Consider the following 23,619-nt stretch of genomic DNA (forward strand, 5'->3'; position numbering starts at 1 on the left):
TGGCCCTTGGATCCGCGGTTGAGGTCCTACCCAGGGGGGCGGGAAGTATAGCTCGATTTTTTTTGGACCGGGTAGAATATTTTTTCAGGCTCCAATCCCTTCCTTGATCTGGGCCCCTGTGGGTGGTCTGTTGTCCTCAGGGGTTGTGGGTGTAGGGGGAGGATCTTCGTGGTCTGAACTTAGGGTAGGGGAGGGATAAATGCCACATCCCCTCCTGGAGTTCCCCCACTGTGGCTGAGGTTGGATTTCATTTTGGACAGAGACTGAAGATCCCGGCCTTGGAATGGGAAGGGACCCACGCTCCCTGTCCCTTACTTTGAAAAGGCCTATTCCATAGCGTTTGGCTGCAGATCTGTGGTACCCTCCCAACCTGTTCCAGAAACTTCCTGTCTCCCAGTGGGGGGGCTGGGGCGTTTGGATGGCACTAGTGTGGACCCAAACCGGCCCTGGCAGGATCCAGGGGCAAAGCCTAGGCTCCCGGGGAGGGGGGCTGCGCCGTGGTGAGATGCCTTAGCCCGGGGTTGGGGGGGAGGAGCGGGGCGCCTAACCTTGTTTCCCTTTGTGTCCGTCTGGATGCCCCCTCCCCGTATTGTCCCAGCGCTGGCCAGTGCTTATCCACAAGAGGTGGACTGTGGTCTGAGGACCCAGAGAGCTGAGAACTCGCCCCTCCCCAGTGTCCGGGGGCCTGAAGTGACCGGTGGTCACTGGGACCTGGTTCCAGCCATTTAACTGTGGCCTCTAGAGGTGGGGGGAGGGGGAGGGCCCCAAGGGACTTTGCTTTCAGGTGACTCCCTTCCCCCTGTCCTGCCTGGCCTCATCCTGGTATTTAATTAAACAAGTCTTTTTTAAACCCGATTCCGGAGCCTGTGTGGTTTTTCCCTTCGCCGGTCCAAGGCGGTGGGCCTTCTGGGACTCTCTGTCCCCCTTGCTAGTGGGGGTCTTCGGCTTCGTCTTGCGGGAACTGAGCCAGTGGGTTGGTGAATCCGCGGACCTGCTGGCGGTCCTGGCAACGCCCCTTAGCCCTAAAGCCGGAGGAGGGGGCTGCCCTCTTCAGCTCGCGCTGCAGACTAGAGGCACCCACACCTCGCGCATCTGAGCCCCCAGCCCGCCTTCCCGCTCCGTTACCCGGCAACTGAGGCGCGGTGACACGGCGTCCGGGGGCGTCTGCTGCCCGCCTCTTTCCGGCGCAGCGGGCGCGGGGAGCCCGCACTTCTCTACACTGCTCTACAGGGTTCCTCCCGAGGGTACCCCGCACCCCCGCCCGGCTCCTGTGTCCAGTCGTCTGGCCGCTCCTGTGTCTGGCCGCTCCTGTATCGTATGCCTGCTGTATGCCGGCTCCCAAATGGAAGGGAGGGGAAGGAGCCTTCGGAGTGTTGAGAAATTGGTGAGCATTCTGATCCCCTTCTTAGGAAAAGTGCACCCCAGATTCCAGCCATCTCTAGAGCACGGAAGGACAGTGGGGCTGCAGTGACACGCAGCGCAGACACTCCCCAAGGGTTTTGCTACTTCCCGCCCTCGAGAAGGCGGCAGCCCCGCCATCTGGTGGTCGCCCACGGCATTGCAACACCGGCTCCGTTAAAACCCCTCCCCAAGGTCCTGCCCTTGGGACCACCAAGGTCGCTCCAATCTAGACACGTGGCCCCCGTCTTACCCTCTGGAACCCCCTTCCACCTTGCTCTCTTTCTTACTGGAATATGGCCCGAAAGCCCGCAGATATCCCTCCCCGGACCCCTGTCCCACTCCAGCTCTGGCAGGTTTCTCTGCTCCTTTGCAGCAGGGTTCCTGGAATGCTAGGTCCGCAAGCTCAGAGCCCCCTTAAATCTCTCTTGCATGCACTCCCCGTGTCCCAGAATCACCAGGAGGATTTCTGCTTCCTAGACGCTTCATTGGCAGGTGATCTCGGGGACCCCTAGCCCCCCTCCCCAGGTTCAGGTCTCCCTGTGCAAAGACAACCCCTGGTTCATGCCAGCCTCACCCTCAATTTAGGGCCCAGTATGTTCTTATCCCTCCCCCACTGCATATTCATCTTTCCAAGCATGCAAAATCTTTGGGGTCGTCCTTGACTCCCCGCTTTGGCTCACCATCCACATCTAGTACCTCCAGAAATCTCCCTGGAGCTCTACCTTCAAAACGTATCCAGAGTCCACCCACTTCTCCCCTCTCTTTTTCCTCCATCTGGTCCCACATCATGGCTCACCTGAACCAGTTCAGCCTCCCGGCTTGGTGCACCCACAGCCGCCCACAACAGCCACCAGGGGGTGCCCCTGAGCACCTGAGTCAGGTTTCCTTTCTCTGCCCACAGCCCTCAGGGCTCCCACCTCCCTTGGGTAAAAGTCCAAGTCTTCCCCAAGGCTCACAAAGCCCTGTATGACCTGCCCAGTCCCCTCCCTGCTCTCCCCTCTTCCCTCACTCATTCTGCTCCAACACCGGTCTCCTCCTCGCCAAGGTTGCTCTGATAAGCTTGATGCAGTCCTGCCCCTGGGCCTTTGCCCGTACTGTGCCCTCTGCCTGGAATGCCTTTCCACCAGATGTCTGCTCAGCGTCGTTTCCTTCTTCAGAACTGCTCAAATCCCACCTTTCCCATAGGACTACATGGACCATTCCCTTTTCCCAGCCCCCTACTCTGTTCAATCGTAAAGGAAATCAGTCCTGACCATTCACTGGAAGGACTGATGCTGAAGCTGAAACTCCAATACTTTGGCCACCTGATTCGAAGAACTGACTCATTGGAAAAGACCCTGATTCTGGGAAAGATTGAAGGCAGGAGGAGACGGGGACTACAGAGGATGAAATGGTTGGATGGCATCATCAACCCGATGGACATAAGTTTGAGCAAGCTTCCAGAGTTGGTGATGGACAGGGAAGCCTGGCGTGCTGCAGTCCATGGGGTCACAAAGAGCCGGACACGACTAAGCGACTGAACTTCCTACTCCGTTCTACTCCCCCCACCCCATAGCACTTTTCACCTTATACTGTGATATCTCACTTACTGATTTCCTGTTGTCTGTCCACATGCAGACACTACCTCCACCAGGGTGAGGATATTTGCTTTCTTAAGGAGCCCACCCCACTGTTGGCAGTGGAGGAGAGGCATCTAGAGATCCCGAGGGGTGAGGGGTCTCAAGCTTCTGTGTCTGCAGGGCCAGGTGGCTGAGGTAGGGAGAGAAGTGGGCTGGGAGAAATGGGAGGTGACCTAAGAAGACTATCCCCTGCTCAGGGGGATCCTTGGTAATTGCCAGATGGTGGACAGCCTGGAAACTGTAGTTTCTTGCGACATTTCCCCCAATTTTTTTTTTTTTCTGACCGCACCATGCAGCCATTTGGGATCTTAGTTCCCTAACCAGGGATCAAACCCATACCTCTGCATTGAGAGCGCAGTCTTAACTACTAGACCACCAGGGAAGTCCTCCCACAATTTTTAAAACGGGCAACAAACACATTTACACCATTTGAAAAACTAGTACTGAAACAAAACTGGTGCTCAGATACATATATACGCATGTTCACACTAGCACAGTCCACCATAGACAAAAACCAGAAACCACTGAAATGCCCATCATCTGGTAACTAGATAAAATACTTTGGGGCATGGCCTTGATATACAGTAGGTGCTCAAATGTTAGGTAGACCAATGAATGAATCGGAGCAGGTCTCCTCTGGTGGATCTGGAGATTTAAATGCCGCAAGTGTCTAGGTGGAAAAAATGAAGCACTTCCGGCGAGTCAACCGGGGCGGAGTTGTTTCAGAGCCTGAACTGGGTAACTCAGGTGCCTTTGAGATGCATCTGCAGAACTCGAATATACCAGCAGAGGGCGCCTTAGGAAGACAAGCTAATAAAACGCAAATTGAATGCAAATAAGCCATAGCAGGACAGTGAGGGGCTTTTTTTTTTAATCAGGCGCGCCTTGGACAGCCCTGGCGCCGCAGGGGCCTGGGGCTCAAGATGGCGCTGCTGCCGCTAAAGGACCCGGCGGGGGCGCCGGCGAGGCACTCTGAGGCCTCAGACAGGGCAGCCTGTGTCCTCTATCCCTCCCTTGGGGGCCATCTGTCTCAGACCAGAAGTCTGCGATCCGTCTCGGCCCCTCGGGAGCAGGCGTTTCTGATCAGGCGCACTTCGGACAGCCGCTCCCGGGGTCCCTTGCGGCAGCATCCCGGGGGCCTTCGGGGACCTCGGAGCAAGATGGCGGCGGTGGCGGGGTCCGTGAGGCGCGGGCGGCGGAGACCGCGGCGCCAGTGAGGGGGCCCGGGGGCCCGGCGGCTCCGGGCCGGGGCGCCGCCGCGGGACGGACCATGCTACGCTCCACCGGCTTCTTTCGGGCCATTGACTGCCCCTATTGGGCTGGGGCTCCCGGGGGACCCTGCCGGCGGCCCTACTGCCACTTCCGGCACCGCGGGGCCCGGGGCCCGGGCGCGCCCGGCGAAGGTGGAGCGGTGTCCCCCGCAGCAGGTAATGTCTGCCTGCCCGCTTGGAGTTCGGTTCCCCGTCGCGGGTTGGACCCCAGTGCCCGGGCTTCCCCGGTTTCCCGTTCCCCGCTCAGCTCTCTCCCTCTACACTCACGAGCGACGTTTCTACAAGCCGGGGCCACCCACCCCAGAGCCCAGTGCCGGTCTCGGGTTCTCTGAGCCTGCGTTTTCGGGAGTGTAAAACCTAAACAATGAGAGGACCTGCCCTCCTAGAGGTGTCGCGAGCGTGAAGCGCGTGGGGGTCGGGAAAAGAGCACGGCCAGCACTGGTCAACAAGCTCGGGACTCCTGCCGGGGAACCGTTCCCGCCTCCCATCCCCGGCCCGGGGTGTTGGTTGCAGCCGTTGTTTACTTCCGCGCTCGTTCTCCCGCCGCACCTCTGCTCGTGGCCGCTCCTCTGCTCGTGGCCGCTCCTGTTGACAACAGCGGAGTCGCGAGGGTCTTGTTTAGGAGCTCTCCGACTGGCAGTCAAGCCCTGTGTATCATGCTAGGGTCAGGGAGGGAGTCAAGCCTGATTGATTGCGTGTGTGTGTGTGTGTTGGGATTGGGGGCAGACTTCCGAGAGGACGTTCAGAGGCTGCGCGTCTCTCTGCGTGGTGATTGTCAATGTCACAGAGTTCAGGTGAGAGCTGCCAGGAGGCAGGCACTGTTTTTCTTAGGAGGTGTGGGCCTTGAGCAGAGACATGAAGAACGGGGGCAAAAAGAGGGGTATCACAGGAAAAGTCATTAGGATGTGTGTCGTTCCTTTTAGGGGAATTCAGGCTCCGGTTGTGGCCCCTGTTCTCAGGGACTGGCTCCCTCTTTCCATCAGACCCAGATTTCCTTGTTCAGTATTCTCTTTTTTTCTGCTTAAGACACAGATCTTCATCTCAGAGCTTTTTTACTTAAGAAGCACTCTTGCTAGTATGAAGTCATAGGCCTGTTTCCCCCACCCCTCAAAAAAGGGGGAAAAAAAGGTAGAATTGTCTCAAATTTCCACCCTAAATTTTGCTTGGCCCATTGGCCTTGTATCAGCCGCCCAGATGCCATCATTCAAGGTCAGGCTTCACACCTGGGTGGGACACTGGCCTGGCTCTTGGGAACCTTCCCTCAAGGAAGGAAGATAGCTGTGCCCACAGGTGCCTGCGCTTCACGTCTGAGTGTGGGACGCTTCTTGGTGGTCGCCCTGTACTGTGCAGTTTCTCACTCCATCTTTTGGCATGCTGGTGCGGTCTGTGTGGTGTTCTGTAAAGAGCTCCTGATGTCTAGGGGCAGGACAGATGGGGCAGGCCAGCTCCTTCAGACCCTGGACAGCGACTGTCTGCAGGCCCACAGGTTGACTTCCAGCCATCTGAGCGCGCTAATTTATCTCTTCGTGTGTTCTTCCAAGTTCATTGGTCTCTTGATGTCTTCCTGCATCACAAATGGCCAGTTTCCCAAAGTGTCATTTTTGAGAACCCTTTGGTGATGTGGTCCTGTCTGCTTCACTTTCCCGCAGGAAAAAGTGCAGCTGCCTACCCCTGACCCCAGTGTGTCTGCATTTTCCTTTTGCAGGTGAGAACAAGTAGTCCTCTTCTCCTCTGGGGGGGTGGGGGTGGGGGCTCTTCCTGCAGCTCAGCCTCTGTCTTGCTGTGGGGCCTCTCTGATGCTCTGTTTCCTCCTCTTTGGCGGACTCAGGTGTGCCTCCCCCCGCCCCCGCACCTTTCAGCTCCCCCTTGCTCTGGACTTTGACAGACACACTTCCTGTGGGGCTTGGAGAGGCTGCAGGCACAGGCCAGACTTTGTCTGGGTCCCCCTGTGAGCAGACTGATATGACCCAAGAGCAGATGCTCTACCAGGGTGGGCTGGGCAGGGATGGAGATGGTACTGACTGCCTGCAGGTGGGATGTAGGGGTTCCAGCACCTCCGGCCTTGGTCTGCTGGCCCCCTGAGGCCCATGTAGGGCCCATCCCATTCTTTCTGGCCCTTAGATCCGCCCTCCTGTGCTCCAGGGTCCCTGCACCCATGCTCCGCTGGGGTTGCCCAGTTACTGCCACCCTCAGGCATGCTCTTTATTCATGACCCTTAACCGGTGGGAGGGACAATTGTCCCGATTTTACAGTCCAGGAGACGGGCCCAGAGAGGGGAAGCCACGCACCTGTGTACACATGGTCGGTAAGTGCGCCTCATGGGGTCGGATCAAGGTGGTCAGACCCTTGCCCCCTCACTTCCTGCTGCTGGGCACATGGGTGCCCATCATGTGTGGGCTCAGTGCTGTGTCCGGAGGCTGAGTGGCAGCAGTGAGACCTGGGGAACGGCCTCACCCATGCTGCAGGGCCTGAGCACTGAAATCTCCCGAAGACTGGACTGGAGGAAGCCCTGACTCATGCTGGAAGGCAGGGTGGCCCCAGCTGGTGGTAGTGGCAGCTCCCCTGGGTCTCACATTGGGCCTCTGAGGGACCCTTGTGGTCTGGTGTCCTGAGAACAAGCCTTGCTTCTTAAGGGAAGCTAAGGGCCAGGAGTCAGGTGGGAAGGGAGGGTGCAGCCAGAGAAGTGCATGCTTCCGAAGGGGCAGTAGCCCTTCTCTGCCTTCCCCGTGGGCTGGGGGCCATCAGGATTCACGAGGGCATGACTCCCCGTTGTCCTGATGGCCGTGCTCAGAGACAGAAGGGAAGTGTTCCTCTGTCTGGTGCTTTCTTTTCCTGAGTGAGCCATACACACCCTTTCCTATCCTTCCTGGGAGAGAAAGCCCAGCAGAGCGCAATGTCACCTGTGTATCTGAAGGTCTGGCCGGGTACTTGACTACCCTCACGGCTTCCCTAGCTTGCCACCAGATGTGGTCTTGGGTCAGGCCTGTCACGGGCCTCTGACTTTGTCGGGAGAGGATGGAGCTATGAAGAATACCAGAAACTGGTGGGGGTGCCATAGGGGGATATCCTGGGCTCTGTGCAGGGTGGAGCAACCTCCCTGGCCCCACCTCTTTGATGCCAGGAGTCCCCCAGTCTTAATAAGCACAGGTGTCCCCAGACTTCACCCAGTGTTCCCTGGGAGCAGGAGCACCCCGGAAAAGACCCCTGGTCATCAGTCTCACCTCCCTACCCTTCTTGGGGCGCTGTGTGCACAGGTGCAGCTCAGCCAAGGGAGCTGGGCCACCAGGCTCAGGGGACCCAGGCTTGCCACCTCCCAGGGGAGGAGCCTGCATTGCCATCCGGTGGGTGGTTCCATTGTTCTTGACTTTTCTGTGAAGACAGAGTGGAGGAGAGGTGCTGTGGATTTTCAGAGCAGCACGAATCCCTTTCTTAAGCCAGGACGAGGGCGGTCTAGGTTCAGTGGGTGGTACAGCCCCTGTCTTCAGAGGCAGTGTCCCATCCCAGCTAAGTCGTCTCTGTTCAGAGTGCTTTTTTTTGGACTCGGAGTAATGTTCATTTTAAACACACGGGAAAACGTTGGAAAGTCAAAGGAGATGCGTCTTGTATATGGCGATGCCCCCAGTCCCACATCAGCAGGCTTGCTGTGCCTCCTCCCAGCCTGGAACATAGTCTGTCCTTCCTGTACTTGTCCCTGCCCTTCTTGGGAGCTGGGTCCTTCTGTCGAGGTTGCAGAAACCCCAGCGAGGTGTGAGGCCTGCCCTGTGCTTCTGGTTCCCACACCTGGTGGTCCCTCTTGAAGTACCTGGGGAGCTTTCTAGACCAGCCTTCTTGCCCAGATCCAGGCTCGGGCCATTTGAATAAGGATACACCTGCCCCCAGAGCTGTATTTTTTGGCATTTTTAGGGTTCTCTTCTTAGTGTCAGCAAAGCAGTGTCTCGCCTGGGTTCATACTGACCTTCCTGGGGACACATCTGTGGTTGTCAGGAAGTAGGGGGCTCCTGGCACTGGGGGGGTGGAGGGAAGGGGTGTCCAGGGATGCAGCTCAGTGCTTCACAGTGCCCAGGACAGTTCCCTTTCCCTGCACACATGTGACCTTGTCCAGCTCCAAGTGTCGGTGCTGCCAAACGAGATGGAGGAGTCTGAATAGTGTCCCAGCCCTGGCCTGTTTCTGTATTTGAGGATGGGCTGAGAGAGCACCACCCTGAGAATCGCCACATCAGCCCCCCAGCTCCTCTGGGACCCAAGGTGAGAGGCAGAGCAGCCCAAGCGCCAGGGTTGGATCAGCGAGGACAGCACAGCAGCCCGGAGACCTCGGGGGCTATGCGGGATGCTTGAGTGCACCCCATCCCCAAGGCATCCAGCAGAGGGGAGGCACAAGTGCCACGGCAGGCTTGCAGCCCTGCAGGTGGAGTAGAGCCTCAGATGAAGGCGTTGGGGCAGCATCCTCCATGGTCCGAGGAGCCTAGCCTCCCACTGCTTAGTGTCACCGCCTCAGCCTCGGCCACCCCTCCTGCAAGGTGGGGTCATGATGTAGGCCCCTCAACAAGCAGTGCACCTCTCCTGTCTCACCCAGCTGTCCTGCACAGTATCCTGGCCCTGCCGTCCTCCTCTGCCCTGGCTCCTCCCTCAGAATCCCCTCAACCAAAGCATTGCACTTGAACAGTGGTTGTGCAGGAACTTGGTTTGTTGGTGTCGAAGCCATCCCTGTGTGGAAGGTCAACTTCTGTCAGTGTGATCTCACAGCAAAAACTGTGCCAATTGTTTTAGGGTGATGGGTCCATGGCTGAGGCTTTCTGTGAAGGCTGAACCCACCCTGAGTGGTCTGCACAGGTGGCAGGCAGGGTTGGAAACCCAGAAAAGTGTAGGGAGCAGGACGGATGGCTGGCGGACCTGAGCACTCTGGGGGGCGTGGGCTTTGGCCATCTTAGCTTTGAGCTCGGCACAGACACACATAATCATGGTCCACCCAGCCTCTTGAGTCAGCTGTGAAATCCGGAGCTGACTCTGGCACCCTCAGGTCTGTCTGAATTCAGTACTCATCTGTAGATCACCTGGGGGCCTCTGGGAGGGAAGGAGTGTCCAGCAGCACATATCTGGGCCGAAATTCAGGAGAGCGAGCCATTGGCACCTGTGGTTGCCACAAACGGTTGCTGAGCTGGGTTTTGAGGGATGAATAGGAGTTTGCCTGGTGTCTGGAAGCTGACAGTCCTCCTCTCTCTCTGCCTTCAAGGCTTCTGCCACCTGGGCAGCTTCTTGCCGAAGGAGTGGGTCTCATTGCTCTCCTTTGACTGGTTCTTTTGTCCTACTCATCTCTCATGTGGCAGGGATGGTGTCTGTCTCTTCCTGGCCCCTTGGCCTGCCCCCTTGGGTTGTGACCATCCCCTGGGGTGAAAGAGTTCCCACTGTTGTCTAACCAGGGCACAAAGTAGGGGGTGGCACTGCATATCGTCTTTTGATGGGGGGGCAGAGGCCTGAGGGGAAGGTGGGTAGTGGAGAGTCCTTCGGACCGTAGAGAATCAGGTGGCACTGGGTCTTCTGGTCTGGGGAGGGGAGCCAGGCTTTTGGGGTATGGCACTGCCCCAGTCCCAGCCTCCTCTGTGAGGGGGGGCCAAAGCAGGCAGGATGGACGTGAGGATTAAAGGGGAAGACCTCAGAGTTGGAGTCGATTGGGTTGGGGCCCCTGCCTCCCAATGGGGCCTTCCTGCCCACTTGTCTGCTCATTAACTGCACTTAAAGCTGGAGCTTGTGGGCCAGGTGTCTGCGGAGTGTTTCCTCAACTGAGGGTGGTAGGGGGAGCAGAGGACAGGGCTCAGAGGTATTGGGGTGGCTGCCACCCCACACTGTCCTTCCACCCAAAGTGGGCTCTGGGCGATCTGTTCCCTGAGCACTGTGGCCATGAGTGTCTGTTCCTGGTTGGAGGTGGGACAGCCGGCCTGGGCTCTGCCATGCTGGATGCCTGGTCACCTGCAGCTGGTGACCAGGGCATATTGGGACCAGGTCATGGGGAGAGCGGCCCCGGGATGCCAGAACCAGGAGAGGGCTGGCTCACAAAGACTGGCACGGGGACAGCCCAGGAGCTTCCCAGGGGCCTTCTAGGGTATCTCTTCAGTGGTGGCCCCGCTTGGCAGCCCATTTCTTGCCCTTGGTCTGAGGCAGGAACTTCTCCTGAGAGTGTAACCCTTGCAGCCAGGCCTTCCAGGAGCTTTCCCAGTCAGCTTGAGAGTCGACCCCTTGCTGAAAAACAGCCAATTAGTCTTGTTTACCAAAGGCATTCTTTCTGGTGCAAACCCCGAAGGAGCGCCCGTTGACTTCCAGCCAGAGTAACTCTCTGTTAACGGGAAGGTGCTTCTGTGGCGCCACGGGCCCTCTCCACCTCTTGAGGGTCACCTGTCGCTTGGCAAAGGTTTTCTTGGGAAGCTTCTCCAGTTCCTCCTGGTCCCCTGAGGACTGGTCCCTTGAGGCAGGGTGGGGTGGGGGATAGGTAGCATCACAAATGCCTTCTTCATCCACCTGCCTCCCCCCAGAGGCCTCCAGAAGCTTCAGCAGAAGCATGGGGGTCAAACTCTGGGCCCCACACACTCATTTCTGGGCCGTGGGGCTGCGGCCAAACCCCGGCAGCTGTGTGCTCGATGTGCCTAGACCTGCAGCCTTGTGTCACCGCAGGGACACTGAGACTTAGTGGGGAGGGTCTTGACCTAGACCCTCTGCCCTTTCCTAGGACTGTTTCTTTTTTTTCAATTTAGCCTGGTGGGGTGTGGAGAGGGAGCCTCCCTGGTACTGAAACATCCCATCTTGGCAGGACTCTGGTATGCCCAGATCGTGGGGACTGGGCCTGGCTAGGGGCTTACTCCTTTCAGAGTCTGAGTGTTGGGCCGTGGAGGCTGCTGGAAGTGGAGGGGAGGGGGTACTGCCCTCAGGAAGCCCCCTGATGCTAGTGCAGGCCCTCACAAGAGAGCAGGAGCTCCTCACCCCATCATGGTACCCAGTGGGCCCCCTGGGGCCTTGGCAGCCTACCACCCTCTTCCTTACTTGTGGCCTGGCCCTTTGGGCACCTCCTTCCTCTCCTTGCTTCCTAAGTGCAGGCTTGTTTGTGATGGGATTCCTGTCACACCGTAAAGTGCAGAGGTCTGAACTTTGGCATGAGAAGGGCATGAGGCACTCCAGGGGGGGTGGGTTCTGTGTTGCTGGGGCACCTTGCCACCTGTTCCAAAGCTGGTCAGAGTGGGGAGGACCTCCATCCATTAGAACCTGACTCCCTCCGGGGGGAGAGGCATTTCCCCCAGATGAGCCCTGCTACTGGGAGCCATCTCAACCTCAGGCGGGGAGGTCAGGGAGTGAAGGGGGTTGGGGCTGGAGGCCCCCCAAGACTTGCAGGACCCAGCCCACCGCTTGCTGGACATGCCGCGTCAGTGCCCCCCAGCTTGTGTTCTGGGCCCTCCACTCTGCTGGGCAGCCAAGACTTGGAGGGGAGGAGAGAGCACTGGCTTTTCTGTTCATGTGGGCCATGGGTGGCTGGGCGGGTCTGTGGTCTTGCCTGTGAACCTGCTGTGGGTTAGGGTTAGCTGTGGGGAGGGCCCTGGATCCTGCCCTTGGGGTTTCTGGCCCTCTCTCTGGACCTCTGGATGGTCCCTTTGTCTTGAACCTCTTCTGGGGCAGAGGGGCAAGTGGCTGTGTGTTCTGACCCGTCACCAGCACCCAGTCCCGCTGTGGCCTGTGTGACTCGGTTTTACCACCCTGTCTATAACCTGCAAGCTGGGGGTGTGTGTGTGGTCTGAAGCGCAGATACACACGTCCTTTTAAGCGTCACCTGAGAAATAGGTTCCAGGGTAAAAGCCAGACAGTTGGTTTGTGATGGAACCTGCACCCCGGCCCTGGTCCCCAACAGCCCAGCTACCCGCCCTTGTTCTGCAGTAGCACCGGTTCTCCTGTGCGTCCTCTCAGGGGTGTATGCATTTCCCGGGGCTTCTGCAGTAAGAGCCCCACTCACCAGGTATCTTAGAAGAGCACAGGGTTTTCTCTGGCGGTTCTCGAGGTCAGAGGCCCAGAGTTGGGGCATAGCTGGTTCCATCCTGAGGCTCCTGGAGCATGGCCAAACACAGAGCATCAGAACAAGTCACTTTTTCTTCAGAGTTGCATAGACTCGTGTCTGGGAGACACTCTAACCAGGAACCATTTTAAATTCTGAAACAGTTGAATCTAGTTACTTCTGGGAGCATTGGGCTTTACCTGCTCACATTTTAGGAGAAGCTTTGCACCTTTGTCCATAAGGGAGTCTCCTGTGAGTCCCTGCCATCTTGGGTGGTGGTGGGCTGCTCCTGTGTAATGCACCCTGGAGGCGGGTCAGTAACAGCAGCTGCTTGCCGGCCAGCTGCCCCACCACCCCTGTTCTGATGCAGACATGAGTGTGTCCCACACCCGCCCTGCGGTCCACCCCAGTGTGCTTCCGCAATGTCACGTGTTGTCTGAACATCATCGTTGTGGGGATAGCATGCCTCGCTTCCCCTGTGAAGTTTGCCATGTTGTCCTGCATACACCCCAGCTGCCACCTCCTCACAGTTGACACTTCAGGACCTTCCATGTCCTCACTGGTATATGTGCCACTGGTGGAGTTTTCTGTGGGCGAGAAAGCTTGTGGGAGGACAGAGCCCTAAAGGCACAGTCACCAGGCAGGGCTGTGCATGTCTCCCCGCTGCTCTGGGTGGGCTGTGTCATGCCCACCTTCTGCTCCCTATTCCCCAAGTCAGACGGCTCTGTGCCCTGTGCTTCTGGCCCTGGCTGGCTGGCTGACTGGTCTTCTGCCAGTGTCCTCCTGCCTCCCTGGCTTCAGGGAGCTGTGTGGTATGGCTTAAGCGTGGGCTGAGCCATGTGGGAAGCCCACCCTTCCCCAGCTCCCCAGACCTCAACATCCATGTTCCAGGTCAGGAGGACCCCAGCCTCTGCGCCCCACACCCCACTTGGTGGCAGGACCTGCATGGAAGGACCCTCCAGGATCCTTGACTTGCCGCCAGAGCTTCTGTGTGGTCAGCCGTAGACCTGGCCCTGGCAGATTCTGGAAGGCCAGTTCTCTGCTCTTCCCTGCTGGCCCCAAGGGTCAAGGCCTGGGATTAGGCAGTGGCCGGTCACCGGCTCAGGTGACCGCTGCTGCACCAGTCTGCTCATGGCTGTTTCTCTTCTCTGTTTCAGGGCTTGGTTATGACCCGTACAACCCTGAGCTGCCCAAGCCCCCCGCACAGAGGGAGAATGGCGCCCTGGGCAGAGGCATTGATTCCCGCTCAGACATCCTGGAGCTGGAGCTGGTCAACCAGGCCATTGAGGCTGTGCGCTCTGAGGTGGAGCTGGAGCAGAGGCGCTACCAGGAGCTCCTGGAGACAGCCCGGGAGTGCGGTTCGGCTGAGGCCCCTGTCCTGGCACCTCATGGCCCTGCTGCCTGCCCCGCCACCAGCCTGGACGGGGACGCCTTCCCACTGTCCTTCGATTACAACCCCAGCAGCCATGGCCTTTTGAGCCCTGATACCAGCTATCAGCCCACCCCACTGGCTGCCACCGCTGAGCCTGGCTGCAAGTACTCGCTGGCCTCGCCAGACCGGGCTCAGGGCCATGGTGGAGGGGGTGGCGGCGCCCTGGAGTATGTCCCCAAGGCCGTGGGCCAGCCCCGGCGGTATGGCCGCCCCGTCTCCAGCAGCAAGTATGTGGTGGACAACTCTAAGCCATCTACAGACCTGGAGTATGACCCCCTGTCCAACTTCTCTGCCCGTCTGCTCAGCAGGGCCAGCACCAAGGACGAAAGGGCCCCCAAGCGGCCCCGGAGCTCCCGTGGCAGCGAGCCCTACACACCTGCACCCAAGAAGCCCTGTGACCCCTTCGGCAGCTGCGACGCCAGGTTCTCGGACTCGGACGATGATGCTGCTGTCGCTCCGGGTGACAAACCCGTCACCACCAGCCCCCCAAGAGCTCAAGGGGGTACTGAGAGCAAGACCCTGGGGAAGCCGGGCTCCAGGGAGGGCCCTGAGCTGGAGGAGGGCAGCCTTCGGGAGACCAAGGAGATGGCGGTGCAGTGTGACGTGGAGGATCTTGGGCCACCTCCTCGGAGCCCGGGCAGGCCACCCCTGGCTAAGCCCAGCTCACCAGTCAGGGCTGTGCCAGAGCACAGCAGCCCCAAGGAGGGGAGGCCTAAGAAGAAAAGTGGGGTGCCACCCACCGCCAGCCACAAGGACAGCATCCGGAAGACAGATAAGGGTAAGGATGGTGCACGAGGGAGGCCGGCTGAGAAGCCCGCTGCAGACAGGAGGGGCCCGCAGGCCGGCAGCCCCTGGCACAAGGCAGAGCGGCCCCAAGGGACCAAGAAAAAGCCATCCTCAGCCACTCCGGTGGCCAGCTCAGGGAAAGGCCGACCTGAACGGCCAGGACCGCTGCCGAGCCCCACACAGGGGGCAGCCCGCCAACCATCAGATAGGATGGCTGGGAAGACCCTATCAGGGAAGCTGGCAGAGAGGAAGGCCCGCTCGCTGGATGAGGGCGCCCCCCGGGATGCCCCCAAGCTGCCCAGGCGGACCCTGAGCCATGCCGAGCTCTTCGGGGATGAGAGTGAGGACGAGGACCCGCAGCCCAAGGCGCCGGCCACCCAGCCTCCTGCTCCCCCCAGCCTCAGCTCCAGCTCGGACTCGGACTCAGACTCGGACTCCAGCCTTGGCCTGTCAACTGCGCGGGGACCGCCCAAGCGCCTCAAGGCCTCCTCGCCCCTCTCCTCCTCCTCCTCCTCCTCCTCGGGGGCGGGCTCTGACGTGGACTACTCGGCCCTGGAGAAGGAGGTTGACTTTGACTCTGACCCCATGGAGGAGTGCCTGCGCATCTTCAACGAGTCAACGGCCATCAAGACTGAGGACAAGGGCCGCCTGGCCAGGCAGGTGAGGGCAGGCGAGCCAGGCAACTCCCCGACTCCCCTGTGACCAGAGTCACAGCACCCAGTGGAGACGGCTTTCTCAGCGTCAGCTTCTCAACTCATTCATAATTCAGAGCCCTCGATGGCTGCCATTTCCCCTGCTCCTGATCCTGCTTCTCCCCTGCCTCTCTCACTGCTTCTGTATTCCTTGCAGCCCCCTCTCCCCTCCTTTCCCCTCTCCTTCTCAGACCCCAAAACTCAGCCAGCCTCCCATCTTTCTCGTTTCCTGCTGCAGTGTCCCCACTTCACCACCAGAGGGAGCTTTGCTCTGAACAAAGCTGGCATAGCCAGTCTCACAGGCAACCTGCAGCTGCTGGGGGATCCCTACTGGGACCCTGATCCCCCCTCCTTAGTGCCCCACCCTGTTTCTGGCCATCTGCTTTTCCTATTTCTTCCTTCATTCCCACAGTTGTGAACCTGCACCAGTCCCTGTGCTGGGTGGGCGGAAGCGTGGGCTGGGTGGTCTGCAGAACTCACCCTCTGGTCCCTCTGGGGACCTTGAGAGGTGGGCCCAGGTGCCAAGTCTGTGTCCTCACCTGGAGGCAGGGCCTGTGCGCGTTCTGGGGGGAGTGAGAACCCTATAACCCCCTCCAGCTGGGCAGCCAGTTAGTGTCTTCCCACCTGCTCTTTGGGGTCGCTAAGGGTCGGACACGACTGAGCGACCTCACTTTCACTTTTCACTTCACTTTTACACATTGGAGAAGGAAATGGCAACCCACTCCAGTGTTCTTGCCTGGAGAATCCCAGGGGCGGGGGAGCCTGGTGGGCTTCCATCTGTGGGGTCACACAGAGTTGGACATGACTGAAGTAACTTAGCAGCAGCAGCAGCAGCACCTGCTCTTGTCTCAGGCCTGGGTATACCCCAGGCCAGAACGAGTGAGAGGAGCTGTGGCTGGTGTAGGGTGGGCTCGCTGAGGGACAGATCTGTGTCTCAGCCCCCAAAGGAGGAGAAGACTGAGGACAAGGGGCATTCAGGCCTGACCACGCTGTTTCCCGGGCAGAAGAGGAGGATTTCTCACCTCTCCAAGCAAGGCAAGGAGGTAAGTGTCTGCCTCTGGGTCCTGGGGAAATGGGCAGCCATCTACAGAGGCAGGGCCTCCTCACGCTCCCTTGCTGCTGGGGACCTCTAGCTCTGCTCGTGTCCTGCAGAGCAGTTCTTGGGACCCACATCTGGTCATCAAGGTGTGCTTAGTGCTGGAGGGCAGAGCATGGACCATGGTGAGCCAGGTGAGGGCAGCCCTCCAGCAGGGTCACACTGTCCAGCCCCAGTTCAGAAGTGGTCTGTGATCCTGGGCAAGTGCTTCCACATTTCTGAGCCTAGAGTTCTTCCCTTGTAGTGTACAGACAGGATCAGTTGTCAGTCACCGTAGGGCTGGTCAGTGAGCTCGCACTCGGAAGGCTGGGGCAGAAAAGAGGAATGGAGGTGATCCACTCACCAGTCCCTCTGCACCCTGCTGGGCATTCTGGAAGGACCGTTCAGAGAAGATTGGATCGAGCAGGATATAATCTAGCGGGTGGGTGGGAACACACAGCCTGTGCCTACATAAGGGCTGAGGGGACTGGGCACACAGAAGCCAGCAGGGCAGGGCTGGGCAGGGCCAGGGATAGTGGAGTGTTATGGTGAATTTGAGTGCTGAAGTGCCAAGCTGGTTCCTGCCTGGGTATGAGCACACTTGGGAGGAAACCCAGCTGGTTCTTTCCAGGCGGTCAGCAGACTCAGATGAAGGCCAGCTGCTTCCCTCCAGGGCACTTGCCCGCCCAGGAGAAGGTCCCTGGGCTGGCCTGCCCCATTCCACAGTGCTGCCCCTGTCCTGATGCCCTGGAAGGCCTGCTCTGGATGCCTCTGATCCAGAGCGTCCTGGGCTTGGAATTCTTCACCCAGGCGGAGCCCACGAGGAGAGGCCCTGCGCCCCCTGCCAGGCCCCCGACCGCCCAGGAGGTGTGCTACCGACGGGCCCAGCAGGCGCAGAGGGAGTCAGCCGGCTGGCTCCAGGCCACCCAGCAGCTGGGTGAGAAGCCGAGCTCTGTCCACATCTCGGCCCCAGGAGAGAAGCGGAGGATCGCCCATGTCCCCAACCCCCTCCTGGCTGCAGGTGGGTCCCAGGGGCTGGGGAATGCTGCCACCAGCAGGGAGAGCCCCGGCCTGGCTCCTGCTCTGTCCTGGGCTGTGGCCTTGAGCGGTGCTGCCTGGATGTCTATGCTTATCTGTGACGCAGCCCCGATGCTAGTGGGAGGTGCCTGGTGGGGCTACCCTGGGGAATCTGAGGGTGGCTTCCTCCCTTCCCTGTCTGTCCCCAGACCCAGAGTGACTCTCTACTCCTCCCCTGCCAGTCTGGTCTAGGAGGCTCCCACCCAGGTGTGGCACCTCACAGGGTGTTAATGAGGGGGTGGCTCTGGAGGCCCTCAACCCTCCAGTCAAACCAGTGGATCTGGGGTAGGGGTTGGGACTGGGTTTCCCCCCTGCCACCCTGAGGCCACTGTCCTCTGACTTGGGTTTGTCTTAAAGATGTGTTACACCCCAGTGGTCCAACAAGCGTGGGACTTAGGCATGCAAAGGGAGCAGGGCTGTGTAGCCCCTGAAGGCTCATCCAGATGTAGAGAATTCGGCTTCCCTGGGTTGGAGACCCTGCTGTGTGACCAAATCCCTGGGTGTCCCTGCTGCTGCTTCCAAACCCCTCCAAGAGCCAGCCCCAAGGAGATGGCTCCAGGTGTCTGAAGGCTCCTTAGGTTTCCTGGTGCTAGAGCCTCCCATAGGAGAAGCCCTTGGCATTCCTGGCCTTCCCCCCGGGGTGCCTGAGGCAGCGCTTCCAGAGGCCATGCAGTCCATCTCCAGCAGGGCATGAGGGGACAGAAAGGGAGACAGCACTGAACCATGGCCCTGAGGCGCACATTCAGAAGCCTAACCTTACTCTGGGCTGTCTGGTCATCTCCGATGACTTAGGACAGTTCTGTGGCGGTGTCACTGCCTGCACTCTGGTGGCAGGGTAGTTCCCCCAAGCCTCAGGGGGACTCACCTGCCAACGCCTCCTACTCTACGAACCCTGAAAGCGCTCCTGTCACTGATAAGTGTGCATCCTTAGAGACGAGGCTGGTGGGGAGCTCACTTCACTCATGGCTGAGCCTGGTGTGGGCAGGCTTCGGTCACATTGCTCTGTCCGTGCCTTGGGGGTCTCACTCTGTCCCCATGCCCCTTCCCCAGCCTCCCTGCCAGCTGCTGCTCCACCTGGGGCCCTTGGAGACAGCCCTGCTGGCGGCCCCCTCCTCTGACTGGTTTGTGACCTCATCAAAGGGAGCGGCAGAACTCTGGGGCAGCTGCAGGCAGCCGGCTGGTCACAATGAGCGGGCCAGGGGTGACCCGCATGCTCTGGTGCTCAGCCCAGGAGCCAGGGCCTTTTGTCCCTCACACTTCCATGCCTTGGAGTCGGGGGCCGGAACATGTGGCAGAGGCTCCCTGCACCCCCCACCACTCGCCGCACCACCCTGGCGGTGACCTTGCCTGAGCCGGCCTCTGAAACCCCATTTTCGCCCCTGCCCCCTCGATGGACTTACCTGAAAGCCGATAGAGCCTGATGTCATTCCACAGCCCTCGGGCCCGACCCCGGCCCCTCCCTCTCTGCTCCCAGATGCATGTCCTACTGGCACTGCACGGCCGCGGCCGCCTGGTGCTTTGCAGCTCGGTGATGGGCGTGCTTTCCTCCTGCTCTCACGGCCCCTGTCCCCCCACAGCCCCCACAGGTGCCAAGAGGACCCTCTCAGCCAGCAGCAGTCAGCCCCCCAGCGGCCCCGAGCCAGGCAGCCAGCCCCTGAAGACACGCACATTGTCGGGCATGGCGTCCAAGACCACCACCACCGTGGCCCCCAAGCGCGTGGCGCACAGCCCATCCTTACAGGTGAGCCCTCGGTACTGCCTGCTGTCTCCCTTTAACTGAGCCAACCCTGAGCTGGGTCAGGCCAGGGTCAGGTGGGAGCAAGCGTGCCACCCTCTGCTGATCTCTGTTTCTCTAGAGTTTAAAGAAGCCCATTATCCCAAAAGAATTTGGGGGCAAAGTCCCCACTGTCATCCGCCAGCGGTATCTCAACCTGTTTATTGAAGAGTGCCTCAAATTTTGCTCTTCTAACCAGGAAGCCATAGAGAAGGTGCGTGATGAGGGTGGGAGAGTGGGGGCATGGTGGGAGGTGGGGCCGGGTGGGGCTGAGTCCATGTCCTCCCACAGGCACTCAACGAGGAGAAAGTAGCCTACGACCGCAGCCCCAGCAAGAACATCTACCTGAACGTGGCTGTGAACACCCTCAAGAAGCTGCGCGGCCTGGGCCCAGGTGCCGGAGCCAGTCTCAACAGTAAGTCATATCAGGAAGACCCAGGCCTCGGCCTTCAGCAGCCCCCCTCCTGTCAGGAGGCTGTCAGACAGGCTGTGCTGTCCCTGGTTGTCTGGCTCCTGTGGAGGATAATGTTGGCCCTGTGCCCTGAAAAGAGCCTCCTCTTACTGTTAACCGTCCTCCTAAGTGAGCAGTGGGGCTGCTGCTCATGGGGGGGCCTTTTCAAAAGCTTGAGGCAGGAGGGGGCTTCCTAAGCTTCTTAAAGGATGCATTAGCACCTTCTGCACTTCTGTCTGCTGCAGATCATCCCCCTTCTCCCATGTGGAGGTCTTGTCCTTCTTTTCTGAGTGGTGAAGACCCCAGGGAGGGGGAGGGGCTTCCAGGCAGCCTGCTGGTCCCCAAAGAGTTAAGGTCATAGGAGGTTAGGCTGTTCCCTTCTTTGGGGAGCCAGACACTTGGAAGGACTCAGGCTGAACTGTGTTCACTACCCTCTTCCAGAAACCAGCGGCCGGAGGGTGGTGTCCCATGAAGTGGTGCTGGGGGGCAAGTTGGCTGCCAGGACCAGCTTTTCGCTCAGCCGCCCTAGCAGCCCCCGTGTGGAGGATCTGAAAGGTGAGCCTGGCTCCTGCAGGGCTGCCCCGGCAGCTCTCAGCCCCCTTTCCAGGGCCCTGGTGTGGCCCCAGTGTGGCCTTGGGCTGACCGCCTTTCCCGTGTCCCCAGGGGCCGCCCTGTACAGCCGCCTCAAGGAGTACCTGCTCACGGAGGGCCAGCTCAAGGAGAATGGCTACCCCTTCCCGCACCCCGAGAAGCCTGGTGGCGCCGTCATCTTCACAGCCGAGGAGAAGAAACCCAAGGATTGTGAGTACCTCCTGCATCACTGCTCTGGGGTGGCGGGGCTGGGGAGTGGGCTGTCTGGGGACAGGAAGTGTTAAAGCCAATGGGTGTGGACACAGTTCTGGGCCGGGCAGGCTGGCCTGATGCTCCCCACCCCCACCCCCACCTGGTAGCCTCCTGCAGGATCTGCTGCCGCTGCGGCGCCGAGTACCTCGTGTCCTTCTCTGGTCGTTGCATCCGCGAGGAGGAGTGTTACTATCACTGGGGGCGGCTCCGCCGGAACCGAGGTGAGACCCCTGCCCGGCTGGGCTGGGCTGACCACCTGCTCTGATTGTAACTTTTCTTCCACTGTGGGTTTTTATGGAAAAAATAATACAAAGGCCTTCCTGTGACAGCATTCATAAAAGGAAAGTCTCCGGCCCCACCCACCAGGTGCCCTTTCCACTTCTGCTGCCTTTGAAGAACGGGGGCAGTTTGGTCCAAGGGAACCAAGGCTTCATCCTGTCTTGTGGCTGCTTGCTTCCTTTTGTCCCCAGTATGGCCATTTCCCACTCACTCACAGGGCTCCTTAAGTTCTGCCTGCTGGCTGCCCTAGACCCTCTCTGGGTGGGCAAGCCTCCCTGGGGCCACACCAAGCTCATCCTCACTGCCTAGTGAGGAGAACTGGTGCTGGGTGAGGGTGGGATGGGGTCTGCTAGGTGTCTCGGCCCCTCACGCCCTGGTTGGGCATGGCGCCCCCCTAGGGAAGGGGCCTGGGAAGAAGCCCCTGCCCAGCAGGCAGACGGGGTGTGGTGGACTGGGCCGGGGCGTTGGGTGGACCTGCTTGACTGCATCTGTTTGTAGTGGCTGGTGGCTGGGAGACTCAGTACACATGCTGCTCAGCTGCCATAGGCTCTACCGGCTGTCAGGTTGCCAAGGTGAGTGTCCTGGGTCATTCCTTGTCCTGGGGAGTGCTGGCCCCAAGCCTCCCTTTTCCTGTCCTTTATTTTCCCGCCTGGTGTGGGGACCTTGGGTACAGAACAGTCTGTGACTGCTGCCAGCACCGCCCAGCCCCTGAGCCCAGCCTTGCCCTTCCAAGCCTGCCACCTGATCTTCCCTTCCTCCCATCCCAAGCAACACGTGCAGGATGGCCGGAAGGAAAACTTGGAAGGGTTTGTGAAGACTTTTGAGAAAGAGCTTTCAGGAGATGCGCATCCAGGAGTCTATGCCCTCGACTGTGAGATGGTGAGTGGGCCCGGCTGCCCTGGACTTCCTCAGTCCTCAGGGGGCTTGCTGCCCAGGAGGGGCTTCCCAGTCCCTCTTTGAGAACCTCGGGCCTGTGCCGGCGTCAGAAGAAGAGGGTGTCTGGCAGTGAGTCCACCTCCCCGCCAAGCTCATGTCACAGCCTAGCCAGCACCTGAGCCTGAGGACCTGGTGCACAACACAGCCCCTGGCTCAGCTCTGGCGTGGGGAGGGCACCCATGTTCTTATCTTCCTCTGACCCCCCAGAGAAGCCCCTGGAAGCCCTCTGGCATGGGTTTTGTATCTAAAAACGGGGCCTGAGTTGCCACCTGTGGGGCTCAGGGACTCTGGGCTGTGGAGCAGGAAGGGCTGTCGGGATCCTCTGTCTGAGGCGTGTCCCCTGGCCCCGCAGTCCTATACCACGTACGGCCTGGAGCTGACGCGTGTCACGGTGGTGGACACAGACCTCCAGGTTGTGTACGACACCTTTGTCAGGCCAGACAACGAGATTGTCGACTATAACACCAGGTGCGCACCCTCTGCCCGTTCCCCGCCACAGCCCAGCCCCCTGCCTGCAGCCCAGCCCCCACCCGGCCCCAGGCTGGGGCCTCCCAGCTCCATAACACCTCCGTCCTCCCGCCCAGGTTTTCAGGAGTGACTGAGGCTGACCTTGCAGACACGAGCATCTCGCTCCGGGATGTTCAGGCCGTGTTGCTTAGCATGTTCAGTTCAGACACCGTCCTCATTGGTCACAGTCTGGAGAGCGACCTGCTGGCCTTGAAGGTACCCTGTCCCCTCCGTCCTGGTTCCCAGAAGGTTCCCAGGAGGAGGCTGGGGCCCATTGTTCTCAATCCAGGGAGGGAGCTGTGGAGTCTGAGGCCAGCCCCCGGCATGCCCTCTGGGACCCTCCCTGACCACCCGCCCACCTGCCTGCAGGTCATCCACAGCACCGTGGTGGACACGTCCGTGTTATTCCCGCATCGCCTGGGCCTTCCCTACAAGCGCTCCCTGCGGAATCTCATGGCCGACTACCTCAGACAGATCATCCAGGACAATGGTGAGTGCTGGGGCACGGGCACATGGGGGCCTTGGGGGCTATGGGGCCACAGGCTCCCGGCCCTGACACACCCGTTTGCCTGCAGTGGATGGGCACAGCTCCAGCGAGGATGCCAGTGCCTGCATGCACCTGGTGATCTGGAAGATCCGAGAAGACGCCAAGACCAAGCGGTGACCGCCGCCTGCCCGCCCGCCCGCCCGCCTCTCCCACAGCCCCGGCCCGTCCTCTACCCCAGGCCTCTTCCAAAACAGTGCAATAAATCTCGAGAGCTAACCCTGTCCACGTCGCCGAGACACAGAAAACCGAGAGAACCAGATGAGCTGGCGGCAGAGAGCCCAGCGCCGAGACCAACCCTGGAGCCATGAGCCCCTCCACGCCCGTGCCCGTCCCCGCCTCTGCCCCTAACCTCTGTTCTCTGAGACTGCTGCTGACTCCACAGGCGGGGCCGGCCTGCCACCCCAACAGGCCCTGCTGGTGCCCCTTCTTGTGGGTGGAGGGTGCTGGGGTGGCAGGCTTGTCAAGGGTTTGTTTGTGACAGGGGTTTGTCTTTTTATTTTGTATTGTTATTTTTATTATTTTGAATTTAAACCTGATGACTTGACAGTTGTCTTCCCCACCCGGAGGAGCAAGACCCCGGTGCTGCCTTCCCTCCTGGGGGGTGGGAGTGGAGCTGGGAGCGCAGCCGGCTCCCCAAAGGCCACCAGGACCAGGGAGTTCCACCTAGCCTGGGCCTGGACAGTGGGATCTGGCCTCCCCAGCCTACCTGGACCCTGGGGCTTCTGGGAACCAATCCAGCCCCTCCATTTAGCCCCCCAGGTCTCGCCTTCTGGACACCCTAGGGCCTACTGGCCTCTGGACATTGTCTTATCGCCAGAGCCCCGCCCTCCCCTGGGGGCTGTCTGTAAAGCCCTACAGGCCCCCCATTCCAAGACCCCCTCCCCCCCCAGGCAGGGGCAGAAT

General features: G+C 59.8%; 1 protein-coding gene across 1 annotated transcript; it reads left to right on the forward strand.

Moving 5' to 3' along the window:
• The first annotated feature begins 4,146 nt into the window (after positions 1 to 4,146).
• Positions 4,147 to 22,937, forward strand: REXO1 (RNA exonuclease 1 homolog). The gene is made up of 16 exons (XM_055430477.2): positions 4,147 to 4,447; positions 13,475 to 15,195; positions 16,166 to 16,270; positions 17,113 to 17,323; positions 18,957 to 19,120; positions 19,236 to 19,367; positions 19,445 to 19,568; positions 20,046 to 20,159; positions 20,268 to 20,405; positions 20,555 to 20,668; positions 21,225 to 21,298; positions 21,495 to 21,605; positions 22,015 to 22,130; positions 22,247 to 22,385; positions 22,539 to 22,659; positions 22,745 to 22,937. The coding sequence occupies exons 1-16, from the start codon at positions 4,291 to 4,293 to the stop codon at positions 22,831 to 22,833; spliced, it is 3,630 nt and encodes a 1,209-aa protein (XP_055286452.2). The 5' UTR covers positions 4,147 to 4,290; the 3' UTR covers positions 22,834 to 22,937.
• Positions 22,938 to 23,619: the final 682 nt, after the last annotated feature.

Source organism: Moschus berezovskii, chromosome 8 (assembly GCF_049115385.1).
Source record: "Moschus berezovskii isolate FMDL1 chromosome 8, NW_MosBer_1.0, whole genome shotgun sequence".
Classification (NCBI taxonomy): domain Eukaryota; kingdom Metazoa; phylum Chordata; class Mammalia; order Artiodactyla; family Moschidae; genus Moschus; species Moschus berezovskii.